General features: G+C 41.3%; 1 protein-coding gene across 1 annotated transcript; it reads left to right on the top strand.

The window, feature by feature from the left end:
* The first annotated feature begins 5,210 nt into the window (after positions 1–5,210).
* parn (poly(A)-specific ribonuclease) lies at positions 5,211–15,108 on the top strand. The gene is made up of 26 exons (XM_022738158.1): positions 5,211–5,269; positions 5,537–5,614; positions 5,710–5,789; positions 6,390–6,457; positions 6,940–7,021; positions 7,212–7,272; positions 8,137–8,302; positions 8,791–8,853; positions 8,963–9,001; positions 9,109–9,151; positions 9,269–9,349; positions 9,530–9,586; positions 9,796–9,873; positions 10,012–10,055; positions 10,171–10,213; positions 10,543–10,618; positions 10,706–10,816; positions 10,910–10,979; positions 11,073–11,128; positions 11,682–11,768; positions 11,855–11,929; positions 12,043–12,223; positions 12,347–12,474; positions 13,138–13,204; positions 13,290–13,450; positions 14,137–15,108. The coding sequence occupies exons 1-26, from the start codon at positions 5,251–5,253 to the stop codon at positions 14,181–14,183; spliced, it is 2,061 nt and encodes a 686-aa protein (XP_022593879.1). The 5' UTR covers positions 5,211–5,250; the 3' UTR covers positions 14,184–15,108.
* The last annotated feature ends 259 nt before the right edge of the window (positions 15,109–15,367 follow it).

Below are 15,367 nucleotides of genomic sequence, written 5' to 3'. Positions count from 1 at the left end.
TGCCGAAATGTCATATTAGCTTAAGATGAATTTTAGAATGTGCAAATTATTTTTGCACAGAAGAGGGACTGTGGATTTTGTGCCCAGTCACCTACATTTACATAGCTTTTAGAGTGGATTAATTTGCAGCCAGTAAGGACAGAAGGAGCAATTACAGCAACCAAAAACTATTACAGTGTATGGAGTATATAGAGTGTGGGCTTATTGTTTTAAGACAGACATCAAAAAATGTATTCTTTAAAAGCATGAAATGCCCCACAATTTTTTAAAAAAGGTTCAGCTTTTCTCAGTATTACAAATTTTACTGCACTTTGCTCAACAAAGAGCAAAAGTCATTTCGAGAAACGGATTTCCTGAGATTGATATGGAACAGGGGCTGAGTCGAGCTAAAGCAACCGTGTTATCACTTACTCACCGACCAGAACAGCTCTCTGATGTCTGGTGGTGTAAAGAATGAGAAAACATCCCAGGATATATTTTTTCTCAAAAATGTAGAAACACCTTCAGGTTTGGCTCAACTGTTAGAGGTGACATTTCTGCTCACATGTGTGACGGACCTTAAAACCAACAATCAAAGTAAAGTATGACTAATCGGAGTATGTTTGTAGTTTCTTGGCAGTAAATTTGAAATGACTCATTAAAGGTCATTCAGAAATAAAGACATCCCATAGATCAATTGTGATTCAGTTGCCCTCAGTTGAGGTTCAACACAAACACAAACACAAACACAAACACAAACACAAACACAAACACAAACACACACAGACCTTCTCACTCCCACTCATCAACCATATTTAATTACGCCTGTTTAATTTTCCCTGCCATTTATCACTTACATAAGCATTTGTCACCATAATGTGCTCTGCTGTAATGTTTTTTCCACATCACTTATATCTTTGCTTTTAAGGTTACAGAGATCGTCAGAAAGGCGAGATCAGCATCAACTCCATGCCCCGATGGGATACCATACATGCTCTACTAGAACTACCCTGCATGGCTCCTGAAATCCTGTGGAACCTCACCAGAACAAAAAATAAACTCATCCCATCAGTGTGGCAGAGACCTATCACGGTCAAGAAGCAGAACTGCTAAATCAGCCAGTTCAGGAGCATAGCTCTTCTCTATTATGGTCAAGAGGTTGACCAACTTCTTCATAACCAGCGTTCTCATCGACACCAGCTGCCAGAAGCTGGAGTGCCAGGCTTTCCAGGGTGCGTAGAGCCCTCAACAATGATGTGGGAACAGATCCAGAGGCCCAAGAGAGAGAGGTGACCTTCATGTCATGGGGCTGAACCTTGCAAATGCATAAGGGTCTGTTGCCCACCAACTCATTGACTTTGCCCTACATTTTTTTTACATCCCTGAATGTATCAGAAGCTTGGTATCAAAATACTTCAAGGACCTTTGAATGTGCTGTACCTACCTAGATTTCACCACAGGCTGGCAACGGCTGGAAGGACGTATCTCCATGGGATGTGCAATCTCCCCCATCTTATTTAAATCATTCTCTTTGGGGCAGGACGGATGGTTGTAGGAGTGAACCTGCCATCGGTACAAAGACTACCGCCGCTGAGAGGCTACATGGACAACATGACAACCATGCTCCAGACAGCAGCATGCCCATCAAGACAGCTGAAGAGGCTTGATGAGCTTGTGAATGTGGGCTAGAACGACAATAAAACAATCCAAGTTGTGAAGTTATCTCTCTGGGAAGGGATCAGAAGCGACAGCACCATCTTTGTCGTAGGCGGGGGAAGAGACTCCACTGCTGTCCAGACAAACTTGTCCACAGCCTACACAGCAGAGTTCCTCTTAGACAGGCAGATGGCGAGAGTAGTTCAGAGACGGTTCTCAGATGGCCTGGCGAGGATTGCCCAGCTCCTTGGCAAGGACAAAGTATGATGTTACCAATTAACCCTGCACCAATGGTAGGAAGTGGTTCCTACATAATGTTCAATTATGTGGTTTAGCAGTGGTTTGAACGTATTCATGTATTTTATGATGTACTTTTTACGTTGCATCTTGTTACCTTTTCTGTGTATAGCACTTTATAGGCCTTGTTTGAAATTAAGTGTTTTTGGGGTGGACCTATGCCACATCAAATGGGCACATTTTGTACAAGCCCCACAGGCTGTAATGTATGTGGCTTGATATGATTTTTATATCTTTTGTGTCTCATACCTACCCTACTTAAATATTGCTCTTAATATGTTTTGTGATGACCCTGATGAAGGCCACAAGCTGAACAGTTGTTCTGTATGCTGCAATTGTTGCTGGAGTTTTATTCAGCATTAAGTACGAAGGATGGGCTTGCAAACTCCTACATCAGAAAGTGGCTGAGGCTTGGAAAAAACACTCTGCAGCTTTGATCTATCAATTTGGAGTAAAAGCAGGAGAAGACATGGTTGGTCCAGAAAATGGGGGAGTCTACTGACCAATTGCTAAGAGCTGCACATTGTCCCTATGCAAACTGGGAGGAAGTGGAAAGCCCAAAAAGAGGTCAACGAGGCAATCACCAGGTTGAAGCATCACAAGGTTGTCGGCAGAGTCTAGGAGGGCCGAGTAGGCCTGGGGTGGGGTGAGGCACCTCTTCTCTGGTCGAGCGTCACCATGGAAGATGGCGGCGAGACCTTGTGATGAGGAAACTGGCTGGAGTGATTGAGATATGCCGGCAGGATGCAAACAGTAGGCCTTCCTCCTCAGCCAAGCACCTCATCCAGTTCACCAGGTACGGAGAGAGCACCAAAAGCCTCTGCCTTAAAGATTCACCAAGACTCCTTGAACCTAGCAAGGAGCAGAACATAGACCAGGGAGAGTCGACCTGGGAAGGCAGCCTCAGTTCCCCAGGGAGGTAACCTCTATGTCACTCCAACCTGACATGGTGATGTGTTCCATGGTCACCAAGACCATCCCATTCATATAACACAGGATCCTATAGGAGGAGCAGTTTGAGGCTGACTCTCTCATAGTGCTCTCATCTGTTGGATGAATGTAGACAGGCTGGCTGCAGGGGTTTTGTTCACCCTGTGGAGGTGGAATGCAAGGGCTTCATTAACTCCTCAATATCTAGAAAGAGGAAGGCAAGGCATTAAAAATCTGTCTGAGGAGGCCAAAAGAGGCAGATTTGGTGTGGCTGAGGAGGAAGCATAGCAATTGGGGGCCAGACAACACCTCAGGCATTAGCAGTGGGAGGCAGGGAGAAATCTCTGTTACCTCTCCACCACCAGGCGATGTACTGGGGTTAAAGGAGCAAAACATCAATGAATGCTAAACCCCAGCTGATGACCCAGCTTACCACACGCCAACCATTACATCAAATTGCTTGTCATCCTGATGTTTGTTTGTTTCCTCCATCTTTCTTTCTTTCTTTCTTTCTTTTGTTTGTTTTGATGTTCTCCTCCGCTTGTTGTCATCTTGAAAAATATATCATAATAAAAATCTAGAGTGAGTGTATAGCCTGTCTTCTCTCAAGGTAATAAAACTCTACAAAGGCACACAAAATGCAGCTCATTGCATGCGTACACAACTATATTTGACTTACACTGCAATAATATAGATTTTAGTTGTGTTTAATGGCCTTAAAGCTGAAAAAAAGCAAAAACTTAGTAAGATTCTGTCAAAAAAAAATATAATTCTACAATTTTATACCCCCCGGAGAAAACATTAGACATAATAGCTGAAGCCTTTTTGTGGCTACTTCCTTTCATTAAAGAAAAGAAAACTTCCCATCTGTACTTTTTGAACTGTCATCTTTGCATTTCACTGGAGAGAAGATTTCACCCCTGCTTTTTACTGTGGAGACATTTTCTCCTGAAAAATACTTTTTTATATTCGTTATACAATACAAAGTGTAGATAATAATTGCAGAAATTGTTCTGTCTCTGTGAAACTCAATGTCAGCCGCACTGCCAGGCTGACTTCAGAAACACCACCTAACACCACATCAGGAACTCATAAATGTAGCAGATACAATCTTGATGCATAGTAAGACCCACAAAACCCGCTCTTGTGAAAGGCAGCTTTTGTGGATCTTGATAGGAATATGTTAGGCAAATATAGCACTTTGATGGATTTTATCCAGTATGTTTCCTTACATATAGTGTCATTGTTTGTTGGTTCGGCTCCAGCGTTCTGTCATGCTGAAGAAAGTAAAGGCAATGAGCCAATAACTGTGTGTTATTCTCAGCACATGAACAGTATAAGGAATTCTACTTTTGGTGTCTTCCCTTAAACCTTTTCTCTGGATTTTCTTTAATTCCCCTGCATGATTTGACAGTAGAGCTGCATTTTGGGAGCATCTTCCTCCTTAAATTTGATGCACCCTACCCTTAGATTTTGCACAAAGGACATACAGTGATACAAGAAGAGACATAGTGAGGCGGAGAGAAAGAGGCTGTTTAGATAGTTAGAATCTTAGAATAGCTGTATAGACATACAGGTACAGCACTGCATCGAGCACCACAGGTGCAGACTGTGATGAAATGATAAATTAAATATAGATATTGCGAGAAACATGAAGCAACAACAACAAATCTAGGGGTTGAGACAGAAATAATACCCCACAGTGGATATGAATTAGATAGATAGATAGATAGATAGATAGATAGATAGATAGATAGATAGATAGATAGATAAACAGGCTCCTTAAGTGAAGGATCTGAATACGAGGACATACAAGGAATTTGACTCCAGTTTCTACAGAATCTCAATGTACTTACACACAGGTTACAGTACTAATAATAAACATAAACATATGACTATTATGTAACCTACAAGCCATATGCATACATCAACAATGGACACAAGATACTATATCTATACATGTCAAACAAATTTGAAAATAATTGAGGCTGTGAGATGAATGTAGTAGAGTAAAGAAATCTCCCTCTGAATGTAGTAGATTAGAAGTATAAAGCTGCATAAAAAGAAAAAAGTCATGGGAAGTACAAGTAGGCTACCTCAAATTTGTAATTGAGTAAATGTGATTAAATCCCTTCACTATCAGTCCAATATAAAATTGCTGTCAGCAAGTACTGTAATAAATAACCTGATATATTTATTGTAATAAATATGATTTTGTCTCTAAAATAACAAAAATGCCGAACGAATAGATTGTGTAGACACGCCGCAGCTCCGCAGCGGCACTTTGTCTCGCAGCAGCGGCCCGGAAGTGTTTGTAAAACGGTTAAAAGCCAGTTGACGGAGGCTAGTTGGTGTTAGCTGTCAGCCGGGTTCAGTCATTGTGCAGGGATGGAGGTGACACGAAAAAGTAAGTAGTCAGCCGCATTTTGCACGCTTGATCTTTTGTAGTTGGACTCATACGTTATAAAATTGTACAATTGAGTAGTGACATGAAACATATCTATGATGCTTAAGGCTCTTTAATTGTTGTGTTTGTGCTGCTGCTAGCTAGCTACCTAGCTAGGTAGCTGCGAGGAAACAAGCACGGCTGCGGGTTTGTGTGCTCATCTGCTGGCTAGCACGCTTTCCGCATCACGCTAACATACTAGTATTAATACACTTTTACTTTTTCCAGATTATAAAGACTGTTTGAACACGGTGTACAGCGCGATAGAGGATGCCGACTTCCTTGCCATCGATGGAGAATTTTCAGGTAACCGTATGAGAGTTTTAGCTGAAGTGGACACTGATAAAACCCAACGTTTTTTCTGCTGAAATGTGACATGTGAGTTTGTGTGTTTTTTTTAGGGATAAGCGACGGCCCCAATGTCAGTGCACTAACCAACGGGCTTGACACACCAGAGGAGCGATACACGAAGCTTAAAAAGGTCTGCAGAGCTTATTAATTACAACACATCAATCACACATCACGTCAGTTTCATTTATATAGCCCAATATCACAAATCAAAGGGCTTTTTGCGATCTGTACAGCGTACAACACCCTCCCCAGAGAAGTTTTAAATGGAAAAAATATAGAAGAAACCTAAGGAAGCACAACAGAGGAGGGATCCCTTTTCCAGGATAGACACATGCAATAGATGATATATGCACAGAATAGAACAGGATTACAACATTGAAATCTGTAGACATATATTAGGAATATGATTGAGCAACCTTCAGCTGCAGGTAGACAGATGGGACCTGAGCCACAGGACCTCCTCTCCACCATGAGGACCTAAAAAGAGGACAGACTACACAAACACACAAGAGGGCAAAACTTAAGCACACCATTCACACAGGTGAAAGAAACAAACTACACAGAGACAAAAAGACAAAACATGCACACAAGGTGGAGAGGCCAGAACGAAGGAGCAGGACGAAGATCCAGTGCATCCCAGCTTGCCTCCCTAGCTCTGCAGCAGTCTGTTGTTTGTTTGTTTGTTTGTTTGTTTTTATCTCATTAAACCTTTTGTCTTTCTATCCACCAGCATTCCATGGACTTTCTACTCTTCCAGTTTGGATTATGTACATTCAAATACGACCAGGCAAAGTCAAAGTGAGTAATATCTGCTGAACAAATGCACAATTTCAAATCTGACCGTGTTATTCTGTGTCCCAACATCGCCATCTGCTCATATTTAAATGTCTTATTTGTTACATTCAGCAAAGAGATAATATTTTGAGACAGACTTGGTTCTTCATCAGGTACAGAGAAAGAGCCAACTTGTTGCAAGTCCTCTGGGCGACAGTTTTTGGACACAGTATCTGGACAGATAAATTTGTGTCTATTGTTAAACTGACAATTAACAATTGCTCCTTGTACCATCTCCTGAATTAAAGCAGGGCTGGATTACCAAGTGCCCAACTGCCTCAGGGCCCCAGAACATTTATTGTGTAGCAACTGATTTATCCTAAGTTCCATTGCCAATGCCACTGTTAGGTTTTATGCAAAAACATTTGTCAACTAAGAATTAATAATGGAAGTGATCCAGCTATTACCCTCATTTTTCTCTCTTTCCTCTTATCATGTCTCCCTAGGTATATCACGAAGCCGTTTAATTTTTATATATTCCCGAAACCATTCAACAGGACTTCTCCTGACATTAAGTTCATCTGCCAAGTAAGTCTGTGTTATTCTTCAGGGTAATTCCTTTTGTGAACAACAAATGACTTTTGGATACAGTGATTTAGATGGTTTAAAATATTTCCTGCTCAGTCAGCTGTGAAAAGATTATTTCAATATTAGGGATTTTTGTTTGAAAGATGGAAGATCTTTTTTTCTTTTTTTCTTTTTCTTTTTTTCATTTCAGAGTTCCAGTATTGACTTTCTGGCCAGTCAGGGATTTGACTTCAACAAGGTGTTCTGTCACGGTGAGTGTAACACGAAATGACACTGACATGCCCTTTTTGTCTCATGATGTGTAGTGATGGGTATCTACCCTCAATATCTGACTCTAAACTGATATGAGTTTATAGAACCATGTATCTTTTACATAAATTGGAAGTGAGTGCTTTGTCAGTTTCTTATCAGATTGACTGATATACAAACCAAAGTCTTGTTAATTTCATATCGCACTTCGATAAAAGGGGTTTCTGTAGGAAAAGCAATTCTGTTTAAATCAGTACTTGAACTCGGTTTTTGTTTTTTGCGCTGGTATCCCCCTCCAGCATCAGTGTTAAGAAAAGCTGTCATCTGTCACCAGTACTGGAACAGCTGGTTCTGGGCCTTTTGCTCTTCATTCAGACTTGTGATAGTGGTCTTTTGTTAGCCTGAATCCAGATCTCTGACAAAATGAAATGCCAGTGCAGCCTCTGTAGACACCTAGTTGACTCTTACAGTCTGAGGAAAGTGTTCCCTGGTTTCACTGCCACTTGTGTTCACGGCTTCAGAAATGTAATGACGCATAAGAAGCTATACAGGCTTATCAGAACCTGCAAGAGCATTGTTTGCTCTGGTTCACTCGTATGTTCCTCTCTTACCACTTCTGTTGATGTTGTTGTTTTTTTGTTGTTGACAACATGGAGTAGCTTTAAAAAATGCATGACATCTTGCTGAAAATAATTCTCAGCAACTTTCTTTTTCATCTTGCAGTAGTCTTTCCAGCACATGGGCTCTGTATCAAAAAGTGTAATTTGATGGAATGTGTAGTCCTGGACAGTCGGTGGGAAGAGCCAACACAGAACAGCAGCTCGCTACACAGAAGTAAAATTCAGATTTTTCTTGGGTTTTCAAAGGAATCCCGTACCTAAATCAAGACGAGGAAGCCCAGCTGAGGGAGCAGACGGAGGAGAGGAGGAATCAGCATGCTAACGGTGTAGGGACACCATCCTACATCTCTCCATCCTCCAAAGGTGCTGCAAATGTACCCGAGGAGCATAAAGACTTCATCAACAGGGTGGTGTAAGTGTTACAGATTCATTTAAAGGCTCAAATAAAGAGCTGTGGGTAGTGACGGGGTTGTTTTGTCTGAGTAGTTGAGAATGAAGTCGTGGTAGCTTAGTTCCTTCACACTAGTTGGACCAAGATTACGTGACCTGATTACCTTTCCTTGAGGGTAAAGTGGGTGTGGCCAGCCAGTAGGAAATCCCCCACCCCGAAACATTGCCCCAGAATTCCTTGGTATAAATAAATGAATAGACCTAGAGTCATACTTCGTCTGTAAACCGGCCGGGGAGCAGCTGAGTGTTCAGGAGGATGTGCGGGGAAATCACTGAAAAAACATTCAGGCTGCTCTTTTCAAAAAGCTGGTGCTGTGACTTTCACTCACATGTGATTACATATTAATGGAGAAATGAAACTTGCCAACCTCAAACAAATGCAACTTCACAGTTCTGTTGGTACCTTACCCTCTTATATTTTGATCACTTCTACTCCATTTCTCCACACAGAGAGAAAGTTGAGGCCCTCTTCACCAACTCAGAGAAGACTTTGGACCTGGAGCCATGCACTGGGTAATCTAGCCCCCCCCCCCTTTTTCAAAAAGCCACATCTACCTGTGTTTGTTTTTTCCGTGCCGATTTTGTATTTTAATCTGTGCATACATTCATATTTCCTTACTAGGTTTCAGAGAAAGCTGATATACCAGACACTGAACTGGAAGTGAGTGGCACTCACCCCTGGGCTATTATTATTATTATTATTATTATTGTTATTATTATTGTTGTTGTAGGTTTGTCATAGATTTAACGTTCTTCTTGTTCTTACAGGTTTCCCAAAGGGCTTCATGTGGAAACCATTGAAACAGAAAAGGTTAGAGCATTTTTCATCTCAGCTTATCTTGCTTCCTGTTTTTTTTTTTTTTTTTTTTTTTTTTTTTTTTTTTTTTTTTTTTTTTGGAAGAATCATAGATGTGATTTATGTTTGCAGAAGGAGCGATACATCCAGGTGAGCAAAGTGGATGAAGAGGAGAGGAAGAGGAGGGAGCAGCAGAAACTGGAGAGAGAGCAGGTAGAGTGTGGGCTTCAGACAAATATCAAATATTCCCGTCACACTCTTCTTCTATTTATCACAATAGTGTATTGAATGTAGACATGCATACATTTTCTGTGTGACGTTGTTGTGAAGGAGACTGCACTACTGTCTGAATACATCTAGTATTTTCACCTGACACTTGTCTTCCCCCGACAGGAGGAGCTAAATGATGCTGTTGGCTTCTCCAGGGTGATCCATGCCATCTCTAAATCTGTAAGTAAACCTCACTACTTCTGTGTTTTTATTTGTTTTTCTAGTGCCTCTCATAGTTACAACACACACACAAATAAACAGTGATACTCCAAAGTATAGACTATCATAAATCCCAATTCATAAGATGCAGTATCGAGCTTTACTTGCTCTTGAAATATCTTTTGGCTTCGGTAAAATGGGACTTGTAACTCATTTCCTCTGACACACAGGGCAAACTCGTGGTTGGCCACAACATGCTGTTGGATGTGATGCACACCATCCACCAGTTCTACTGCCCACTTCCAGAGGTACACACTCGAGATGGCGATTTTTAAATGCGGAGCCTTTTTGGCTGCTAAATATTCAGCCTTTTGCTACACAAACAAGCTGTTTAAAGCAAAGTAATGTCATCTATTCATAATTTATACCAATGCTCTCTTCTCCAGGACCTCCAAGACTTTAAAGAGGTCACGATGTGCGTCTTCCCAAGGTAACGTATCACTCTATTGCTAAGTTTGTTTCCGTGTCTTCACAACTGAGGCTTGTCTTTGCTTTTTGTTCTTTAATGTGTTATTTATCTTTTTTTTTAACCTGTTGACTTGCAGAATTCTGGACACAAAGTTAATGGCTTCCACTCAGCCGTTTAAGGTAGACATTTTTAGCTGCTATTTGTTTACCATGTTATCTTTTTGTTTAGCTGTGAGTCCAGGAAGTGTTCTCTGCACTGTAAAATGACTGTATATGGAGAGCTACTGTGAAGCAGGACTCTCTTGTGTCAGCATACCTAACCAGTAAAATGGACTATGCTCTTTTAAGTTGTGCTTATTAGTTATGATCATGGCTTGCCAGTGAAAATCGAGCAAGTAATGATGATTTTTGAGCAAAATCATGATTTTATGTCTCTAAACTATAATACTAACAGCTTGTTTTTACCTTTTTTTTTTTTTTTTTTTTTTTTTTTTTTTTTTGTGTCGCAGGAGCTGATCACTAACACCTCTCTGGCAGAGCTGGAGAAACAGCTGAAGGAGAGCCCCTTCAAGTCACCACAAGTTGGTGAGTAAATACGCCCTGAAACGTTTGCCTGAAATATTCTTCACTGTACAAAAATCCTGCTGACACTTCTTCTCTGCGCTGTTCCAGAAACGGACGAGGGGTTCCCCAGTTACGACACAGCCCAGGAGCAGCTCCATGAGGCAGGGTACGATGCCTACATCACTGGCCTCTGTTTCATCTCCATGGCCAACTACCTGGGTAACACACGAACGATCACGCTGGTCCTGTTCTCAAATTTAAAAATGTGTCTTAATACGTATTGTCTAAGTTGGTCTGCGCTCCACTTTTCAGGCTCTTTCTTGACTCCACCCAAAGCTTACATCTCAGCTCGATCCAAACTCATTGAGCCTTTCTTCAACAAGTAAGAGACGCACTTACGTTCATTTGCTGCTCTTTTTATTAACCGTTCAAACACTTAAGAGGTTTATCATTTCTTCTTCTTTCTGTTCTCAAGGCTTTTCCTGATGAGGATAATAGATATTCCCTACCTCAACATCACAGGACCAGATCGTGAGTAAAATGTTGTGTAGCACGGCCCAGCCATATGTCAGGATTGCTGCATTAACTACTGCTTCGAAGTTTAGCCGTACTTAAAGGCAGCCTGTGGAGTTTACCAATAGTAGCACTGTGGAGCAAGTGCTTCCCCATTTTGTTTGTGTTGTGTGCACACACTCTCCTGCTATTCTGCTGAGTGACAGTGTGGCGCAAAGAAATATAGCAATGCACTTGCAGAGGAAGAGCGCGAGCTAGCAAACATAGATGTAGACGATGCACAATTTAAAGTGTAATGAAAATCGTTGCATGAGGAAGGAAATGCGTTCAGCCTGCTCGTCAGGTCTCAACAAAACAGAATACAAAACTCCACTCCACCTTTCTGTAAACCTCAGGCCTGATATCATCTTAGCTGTGTATCTTAACCTTTTTTATATGGGCTTTAATTCCTCAGCTAATTAAGTTATTGGATTTTCTTTTTGTTCAGCATTAATATCAAATATCAGTTAAAGCCACTGTAGCCACTTCTCCACCTCACCCTTTGTTCTGCTGATCTCTTCTGCTCCTGCAGTGCAACCCAAAAGAGACCACGTCCTGTACGTCACCTTCCCAAAAGAATGGAAGACCAGTGACCTCTACCAGCTCTTTAGTGCCTTTGGTAAGATGTGATTTTGTGTGTTCTGCTTGCAAACAGTTATGACCCCATGATTTATCACTCACGTTCGACTTCTGCTTTCCACACAGGGAACATCCAGGTTTCATGGATAGATGACACATCAGCATTTGTGTCCTTAAGTCAAACAGACCAGGTGCAGATAGGTGAGTTCGACCTTCCTCACGTCGGACTGGACTCTTGTCATCTGCACACAAAAAAAAAAAAAAAAAAAAAAAATGTCGAAGCAGCTTGTTAACTTGTTCCTCTCATCCTGCAGCTATGAACACCAGCCGCTATGCAGAGAGCTACAGGATCCAGACGTATGCAGAGTACGTCCAGGGCAAGCAGCAGCAACAGGAGAAGGAGAAGATCGGTCAGACCGCCAAAACCTGGGGAGAGGACGGCTGGGTGAAAGCTCACTACACCTCATCCACTACCAGTGGTTTTGGATATTCCAGGTACGCATGTGATGCTGTACACTTCAGCATAATATTCTGTTGCCTAGGATTTTCTGCAGGTATTTCTTCTTGTACTACTGTACGTATGGCCTATTTTTTTTATTATTTTTTTTTTTGTTCCAGGGCTTTGAGAAAACGCAGCATCAGCCCGGTTCAGGGAGAACAGGGGAGTGGAGAACCTGTAATTACAGACGGCTGGAGTCACTACTCGTACCCAGATAGCACCGGCAGCAAGAAAATGAAAACTGATGGTGTGTGAACGCATGCATGCATACGTACTTTCCTGCAGCAGAGTGGTAACTTGCAGGTTTCCTGTAGGAAAGTACTTGGCAGAGATTCATTGTGTCCTGAGGAAGAGGGCAGGTGGCGTTTCGAATAATCATCAACTAAGGCTGAGTAATTAAGATCAGATTTTATTTATGGCCACCCGCTCCAGAACAGACGGGTCAGACGGGTCAGATGCATTCTTGATTTACAACATTGTCTTCGCACGTTTTTTGCTTGATATTTGAGCCTTTCATTTTAATTGAGGAAGCACAGAAAGTAATTTTGGTGATGCATCTTGGGTATTATTTTCACTGAGATCTTAGAGTTGTGCAACATGTGGTTTTATCTGATGTCGCTGTTGAGTCTTAAATCTTTGAAATTTCACACAATCGTCAGACAAAAACGGTGGAGCTTTTTGCAACCCTCAGATAATGTTCAAGAAATCTGAACTGACGCATGAGAAGCCATTAGTCCTGGTTTTCAAGTTGTAGTGTATCCCTCCTCACTTTAAAGGCTGTCTAAGCCTCATTTTTCTGTGTTTTCTGCTTGTGTGTTGTCAGTCCTGTGAATTACTAGGTAAAATACACTTGCCATATAAGGAGGTCTTATCTCGTCTCTCATGCTCCAGTTGTTATTGTGTTCCCTAGATACAAGTGGACAGGCAAATGCTGAGGCTGTCGAGAGCAAGACATCAGAGGGGTGGCTAAAGACGGGGTAAGTGAAATAGAGGCGCTCATCCTGTTGCTATTAATCCTGTTTGCTGTGATTTAACTCTCTTAATGGCTGCTCTGCCCAGCAGAGATGCATCAGATTCAGCAGGGTTAAGTCCAGTCCCTGATGAGGAGGAAAGTCCCGAGGGCACAGATCCAGCTGATGATGCTGACGGGACGATCACCTGGCAACAAGCCCCGGCAGTCCACGGGAGGAAAGGTCAAAAGAACAAGAAAAAGAAGTCTGAAGGTGTGTTTGTCAGGCTCGATAACCCTTTGAAGCTGCATGTTGTTTGTGGATAAATGTCTGTTAATCCACCTAGAAACCAGAGGAAAATGGTGTTTCTTTTTATAATATCTAATTACCATGATTATGAAGCAAGATCTGTTGATTTCTTCAGCATCAAAAGTAATTATATTTGTCTCTACATCAACAACAGCTAATGCAGCGTGACTTTCCAGCACATAGATTTCATAAAATGTTCATAAATATCAACTAAAGTCACAGACTACTGACAGCCAGTGTTCAGAATGCCGTTAGCATGGTTCTTCATCGGTCCATCTCAATCATCTGTCCAGTTATAAACAGTTATTTGAATCTTATTTATCTTATCTTATTTAAAAGATACAGACAAAAAGATTTTTCTGTTTTCATTAATGCTGTCTGTGTGTACGTGTGTAAAACTACTGACATGCAAATTGATGGCATTTCTGGGCAGGCCAACCTATCCTTAGAACCAAACGACTTGTCGAGTTATATAGCGACTCTGTCATAAAGAGTTAAGACTGAGTCGACAGCCGTGCTAGCACTCGGGGCAAAAAGCCTGCGTTTCAAAGGGTTAAATGTTACAGTAAACAAGATTTCTGTGTGATCACTTGCAAATCAACATACTCGAAATGTTCTCATCTTAACATGCCTCTCCCTCTCTTGTGCAGCGGCGGAGTCTACAACATCGCTGTTCGAAGTCCCAGAAGTCTGGTAGCGAGAAGTGGGACGTGGAGAGGCCACTGTCCCGCACTGGGCTCCTGCTCAGAGTCTCTTCCTAAGCACTTGGGGCACTTCCTGAATGGTCGTACATCACTGGGAGTGGTGCATGCCCTAAATTCATTCGTTCACTCAACAGCTGTGGATACCGTGTCCAAAGCTACCAGCCAAACGTCTTGACTGGACTATTGAAAGAGAGAACACAAGCCATAACGACAGCTGCCATATTTTGATCTTGTACCACAGAGGAGCAGGAAACTCTACTGGGTAAACACACACACACACACACACACACACATATATACCACGAGATCTTGAAAATCTTAAGTGCAGAAATGTTCATTTATCCTGATGTGTCCAGACTGGGATCTGCCACCACAGCCATGCTATCACTTTGGAACCATTCATCAATTTTAATGACACGTCACCTCGAATCAGTCTTAAATTTTGGGAGCGTGAGTTGTGTGCGAGTTTGCATGTGAGGGAGATGTACTTTTTTCTCTAGTCTTTGTATCCCTGTGAATCCGTTTTCATAAATTGTGAGAGATAAAATACCACTTGACAGGTCCTGTAGTTTACAATGTCAGGGTTATTTAGTATTTTAATGCAGTCAGATATTTTTTCCATTTTAAAAAGAAAAAAACGTAAATTCTATCAACTCCTCCAGTTTTATCATATAAGCTTATCAATGATAATGTGATATTTATGATTGGTGGCATTTTGATCCTTCATGAGGTGCTTGTTTTTTTTTTGTTTGTTTTTTTTTGTACAGAATTGTTTTCTTTACTTTTTTGTGTTGAATGTTTTGTAACTGTGTCAACCCTGAAACAATGTCAAAGTATGTTCAAAAGGTGTAAACGTTAAGAAGACGTGTACATTTTTGTATAAGATAAAGTTTAAAAATCCTGAAATATTTCCTTGGAAAGGGAAACAATTAAAGAATGTTTCTTAGTATCTTTGTTTCTGTACCTCTGTTCTCAAACTGATCAGGTGGAGCGAACTTTCGAGCGTTGTCACTTATTTAAAAGGCTCTGAAATGGGTTTTTTTTAAGGTTCTAGTAAAACACGATAATATAGTTGATCAAATAACATCTTCATTTGAGAAAAAAAAAAAAAAGCAGCTCTGGGAACCTTAAGTTGGCGTATTTTAAATGTACTACTTCTCACTGTAGTCTCTAGGAA

The sequence above is a fragment of the Seriola dumerili genome, unplaced genomic scaffold (genome assembly GCF_002260705.1).
Source record: "Seriola dumerili isolate Sdu_G_001 unplaced genomic scaffold, Sdu_1.0 BDQW01000035.1, whole genome shotgun sequence".
Taxonomy (NCBI): domain Eukaryota; kingdom Metazoa; phylum Chordata; class Actinopteri; order Carangiformes; family Carangidae; genus Seriola; species Seriola dumerili.
Note: the sequence above shows the minus strand (reverse complement) of the source record. Positions and strands in the feature narration are given on the sequence as shown.